Below are 5,763 nucleotides of genomic sequence, written 5' to 3'. Positions count from 1 at the left end.
TATACAAAAGGTGCTTTGTTTTTAACAGAAGTAGCTGCTTCAGTTTTTATGATTAGAATTACTCCATAATAATGTAGTCCAAGTAGTCATGATTGCTATGGTAATAGCTTCAAATTACTTCTTTTAATTCTTGCCTTTTAATAATCTGAAAATAAATATTTTAGATCAATTTTCAATAAACCTTTTAAGTAACTATTTAGAGATACTTCAGTTATTTTGGCATATAATATTTAATTAACTGGTTACTGTCTAACCACTGAAACATTAAGTGATTTTTTTTAACCACTGTAAAAAAAAAAGAAAAACTTAGCCACTCTGAATTTTGCAGGCTCCGAACTTCATCCAGTAAATAGGAGAAAAAGCAAAATGACAGTGATATAAAATTAAAAGGAACAGGTGCAAAAGAACAGATGAACAGATTTCTTTTTTGAATGAGTTTTGTATGCGCCTATAAACTGTCTTAATTTTTCATGCATCTGGGAATAAGAAATAGTAATTAGTTCTCTTAAATGTGCTGAATAGTATTTAGCACATGGGATCTATTTTATCTGCCTTGTAATTCAATAATGTCTTATTAAACAAAATTCTTGAAATTCAAAATCTCAATTCTAACTAATCCTGAATCAAGGTAAGGAAATACTTTTACAGTAGATAAATCCTAGCTTTTAATACTACAAAGATCTTTACAACCTGTGGAATTCAGAGGAATTTCTGAAAGCTTGAAGAATTGGGCAACGAGGCTCCCTTACATTCTGAACTCTTGTGCATTTTTTACCTTTTTTTTTCTTTTTTTTTTTTTTTTTCTTCCAGATCTGTGTTCTGTATGAACTGTAATACACAGTCTGGTATAGTGTAAAACCTCATTTGTGACTACATACATATTAGGACTGTGTTTTAGAGCGCTAGCTTGTTCTGATTTTTTTGGTTGAAGCTAGAATTCTGGATGCAGTAGTGTGAGGTACTCTATGAAAGGCAAGTAGTTTGGTAATCTAAAGAGATACTTCCAACTCTGTGTTTAAAGGTATCTGGTATGGTTGTCGAATTTTTCAGTTGATGGCTTCTACTCTACTCTTTTACTTCTGTTAAATGTTACCTGCCATAGAAAATAGACAAATGAGTACCTGAACATTAATTTAATTCCTTGCTGTGTTTAAGTAGAGGAAGCGCTTGATATTTATTTTGTCTGATAAAGTTCAAGAGCTTTCTTAAGACAATATCTCTTTCCTCCTTAATTATGCTCTTCTGGTTGTCTAGGAAAATGTATTTATTCTGTACTGAGGTCAAAAGTGACAAGAGGGTACTTGAGGCACTGTGCAAGTATGCTTCCTCGCCGAATCCAGCCTCTTCTGCCTTGTCTGCATGAGTAAGTAGAACTGCAGTGAAATCCTTCCATGTGGGACCCAGAAGTTCCTGTAATGAAAACCAAATCTTAAATAGTTATCTCTTCTTGTTCCTTTTCCCCACTCCCACCTCGTATACTTATGCATTAACAGACAAGTTATATGTTGTTTTCCTGGCAGTAATCCAGTTCATGCTATCTGAGTTGCTGAAATTTCTGGGGTTTTTCACCTTCCCAAGATATTGACATCCACTTGCAGTGGAAATATGTGGTCATGCAGTACTAGCAGTTCTCTGTTTTCTTACTACAGATGTTAATAGAATTACTCCAGTTAAAAAATGTTTATGTAAATGAGGAAAAATGGTTGTTTAGCTATGTCACGCATTAGTTTACATCAGTAGTTTCCACATACCCGTATTTCTACACTTTTTACAGCTCTTTGAAAATTTTTTAAAAAAAATCACCAAATCACCTTGTGTTGAAAAAATAAATGATGAATTTCTATTTAACACCAAATGTCTTTCCAGCTGTATCCCATAAAACTGAACTATTCTCAGCAATTCAGGAAAAACACAAATGAAATGCATCTTCCTAAGTGATGGGCTAGAGTTTGTGTTTAACTGCTGTGGTTCATCTGATGGAGGGGAATGGGGAGAACAAGCTGCTTTTTTTCTCAATGAGTACAGAAAATTTTAATATGAATAAGAGATTGGGCTTTCATTTGTGGATGTAAATGAAATTACTTTAGTGCAATCATGTTAACTCCTGTGTGTGACAAGAATCCTTCTTTGGTAATAAAGTCCACTTTGCGATGATCCTAACTCTGTAAGCTAAATAACAATCTGTATAAAACTGCTTCAAAGGAGATCTTTCTACATCCAAGATAAGCAGGGAGTTAGAAAAACCTGGTGCATTGATTGGGATTAATCTGTTTTAGATACTAGAGATGAAAAAAAAAAATTAACCTGTACAAAATTTTGGCATAAGCTGTCTAAGGAAGTGTTGGGCTATCAGTTTTGGTGAGAGAGGATAGCCCCTTGATTTGCTGAGGACTCAAAGTCAATGCTAATGTTAGTTCTGAAATCAAAATCTGCCACATTCTCCATTCATTAGGCTATGTTACTGAAATTAAAAAATCCAGTGCCAGCAGTCTTCTACTGATAGGCCATCTTCATTGATAGGCTATCCATAATTTGCAGAGGATCACTGTGAAAACTCCCGATTGCTAAAGGTACTCTTCATGCTAATGTCTTCTTGGAATGACATACTGAAATATAATCATTATTGTTCATATTCCGGCACCCAGGCAGCTGTCCTGTCCTGTTTGTGGCTGATGAAATCACAGCATCTGGTCTTTCAAGGGGAACATAACCAAAACCCTAACCATTATGTAAGCTGAGAGTGAGCCAGTTGTAATCATGAAACAGAAGTGTTGCTTTCTCATTATTTTTAAACATGCTTTATTTCCTTTCCAGTAAGGGGGTTTAAAGGTCCATTTAAAGAGAAAAGGTGCAGTTGCATCTCTTATGCTTTTAGTGCCCACATGGACTTGATTCAAAACAGTCTCAGACTAGAAGCGTGATGATTTTTCATTGGCTTAGAGTAAAAATATTTTGAGTAAATACTGCTTTCTCTTAAATACAATGAAGTATAGAGAGATGGAGAACTGTGTAAGGAAAAAGGGTAACACTGAAAACAGATAGATGTAAACTGACAATGAGTAAGAGTGTTGAAATTAGAACCAACTCTCAAACTACTGGAAAAGTGAGGACTAGCCTACCAATAGAGAGTAATCAGAAAGAACAGAGCAATTCAAACACATTTTGAAAACTGTTTTTCTATCTATGTATTTATACATTGGTATATTTTTATCTACATACGTGTTATATATTTGGATAATATCAGTTACAGTAGCTGATAAGACTTGATGGACCAGGAAGTCCCTTCTAGTCCTAAAGGTTTTTAGAAAGTTCATCAGTGTAAGACATGCAAAGTGTCATGTGCAGACTTTGGCAATAACTGAAACCATTTGTTTGTAAATCATACAAACGTGATTCATCTAATCAGATAGATAAACTAAGCAATATCTGTTTGCTGGCCTCTTTTTTTCTTTCTCTCTTTTTTTCTTCAAAGATATGTATGCGTGGTAATGAGAAATCTCCAACTGAAAAGAATGCCACTCCTTTTCAGTGTCTCTCCCAACATATCTTTCTTACTTGCAAAAAAAAATTTTCCCCAGGAGCTTAAAAATACTTGCTTCAAGTCAGTTATGCTAGAAATTTTCCTTAGCCAGAGTTTATATATGGTAACTTTCTCTTGAACAGATACAGCAGTAGTGACAGTACAGGACAGAGCTGAGCATCCTTGTCCCAGGTCAGTCAGATTTTCTGCATGATTTTGGACCTATTGCTCTCTGGTTTGATCCTACACAGAGTGCAGAAGAGTGAGGTAACCTGACTTTTGCTTCCTTTAAATAGTGTTTCTCTTCAATAAGCTAGATCTGTCATGAAAAGTATTCACTCTCATTTCTGAGACAAAAGCTTACTTGGATAGCTAAATTTGGTTCCTAAATCCTTTGTGCCAAGTCCATGTACAAAAGAGAGCAGTTCTTGCCTCTTTTCTCAGGTTTAGTGTGGTTAAGTGTAACTATGGTGTATAGTGTTGGAGTTGTGAATGGTGTGTTTCATCTGCTGGACTGGGAAGTGTTCCAGTTTTCAGCTGCAGTTCTCTATTTCACATTGGCAGTCAAGTCTTCCACAGCTATTGTTATCTGAAGAGAAAAGAGTTGCTGTTAGGCCAGAGACTTCTATTTATTTATTTTTTACCTGGATGAACTGAATTGCATGATCACTTTCATCCGGACACAGAGGCAAGTCAGCCCTGAGGACCAAGAGAGCTAGATGCAGGCCTTCCTCCCTAAAGTGGTGAGCCAGGGCTGATCTCACAGTGTCTCTCACTTGTTCTTTGCTCAGACTACTGTGAGGGTAGCTTGGAGTGTCAAGTACTTGAACACGGAGAGCTAGCTCACAGCCGTTTCTTCGTATAATACCCAAAATGCGGCAGCTGCGTCCAAGGCTGCAGCATGTAGTCACAGAGCTAGGGGAGCAGTGACTCTCGAAGTCCGAGCTGCCCAGCAGGCTGTTCCCAGCAGCACTTTTGCCAGTCTGAGTTCTTCCAAGGACAACAAGGTTGATGGTCATCTCATTGCTGTTTGCCATTGTCTATGCTTTTATCCACAAACCTGTCACTAAGTGAAGAAAAAATAACATGAGCTGTTTCAGTTAACAAAAAAAAAAAAAAAAAAAAAAAAAAAAACACCCAGCAAAAATTGCAAAATTCATTGTCTTGAGTGTCCTTCTATGCCTGAAATGTTTTAAGGAGTATGTGATGTAGATAGACATTCGGTACAGCACATACAACCTTTGTTCCGATGCAAGGACAGATCTTTGCTGTCTTTCCCAGTCTGCTGCTTAGAAATAACAAGACCCCATGGAAGGTGTCACAGGGACAAGAGCAACCTGGCAGGCTGTACTCCTACACTGGCAGAAACTGAAGAGCTGGAAAAGAATCAGATGTGAGAAAAGTTTGGGGAACAGGTATAGCAGATAAAGCTAAGGAGAGGCAACAGAGAAGGGAGGAAAGGGAGGAGCTGGGAAACAACTGTGGAAAGCAGCATTGGCATGCAGGGGGAGAATAGGTTATAAGAAGAGGAAAACAAGGAAGAAGAGAATGGTGACAAATATGTGCTGCTGTTATAAAGTGACCATGTTTCAGGAAGTAAATTTTCACTTGTTTTTAGGAAAAAAATGGATAATCGAGGAGAAGTAACTTTTAAAGGAGCACTTTTTCACAGCAGAGAACTGCTTAGAATAAGTCTTTCATCAGCTACCACAAAAATTGAAGTAAACAGTAATCTGAAAGGGCTTTCTGATACAGCTAAATATAGGAAGTATGACTTAATGAAAAAAGAAGAGGTGAAATAGCCAATGCTGCAGGTTCTAGCCCCATATGAAATTGAGACTTTGGAAATGTATACTGTACAAACTTTTAGACTTATGGCACAGTTAGTGGAAAAGAAAAGCATAGACTGGTGGATGGAGAGGGGATGTGGGTAAGTATCGTTTCCAGTTACTATAATTGTTCATAAATAAGCCCTCTCATTCTCTTTGTACTTTTCTGGAGTTCAGTATCTGAAGGGGTTTTGGTGCATGTTAATTGTTTAATGGGAATACTGGCTGGTTAAATAAATTCAGAGGTGTTTCAGATGGAAACCCATATTGGCAAATAAGTAGTTGATTTTAAGTTATCGGTGACACCTCAACTTCAGGAAGAATTTGTTTGTTTAGGTTTTTTGTTTTGGTTTGGTTTTTTAAGATACTTTGTTTAGGTACTCATAGAGAGATCATGGATAATTTTAGAATGGG

General features: G+C 36.7%; 1 protein-coding gene across 1 annotated transcript; it reads right to left on the bottom strand.

Moving 5' to 3' along the window:
* Window positions 1–989: 989 nt before the first annotated feature.
* On the bottom strand, window positions 990–4,582 carry GIMD1 (GIMAP family P-loop NTPase domain containing 1). The gene is made up of 2 exons (XM_049815472.1): window positions 4,165–4,582; window positions 990–1,410 (listed from the first exon to the last, which is right to left on the bottom strand). The coding sequence occupies exons 1-2, from the start codon at window positions 4,555–4,557 to the stop codon at window positions 1,129–1,131; spliced, it is 675 nt and encodes a 224-aa protein (XP_049671429.1). The 5' UTR covers window positions 4,558–4,582; the 3' UTR covers window positions 990–1,128.
* Between the last annotated feature and the right edge of the window lie 1,181 nt (window positions 4,583–5,763).

This window comes from Accipiter gentilis, chromosome 12, assembly GCF_929443795.1.
Source record: "Accipiter gentilis chromosome 12, bAccGen1.1, whole genome shotgun sequence".
In the NCBI taxonomy this organism is placed as follows: domain Eukaryota; kingdom Metazoa; phylum Chordata; class Aves; order Accipitriformes; family Accipitridae; genus Astur; species Astur gentilis.
Note: the sequence above shows the minus strand (reverse complement) of the source record. Positions and strands in the feature narration are given on the sequence as shown.

Coding starts and splice junctions, on each gene's coding strand:
- GIMD1 (XM_049815472.1), bottom strand. CDS start 4,557: ATGGCAAACAGCAATGAGATGACCATCAACCTTGTTGTCCTTGGAAGA. Junction 1,411..4,164: donor ATGCAATTCAGTTCATCCAG/GTAAAAAATAAA, acceptor TTTTCATTACAG/GAACTTCTGGGTCCCACATG.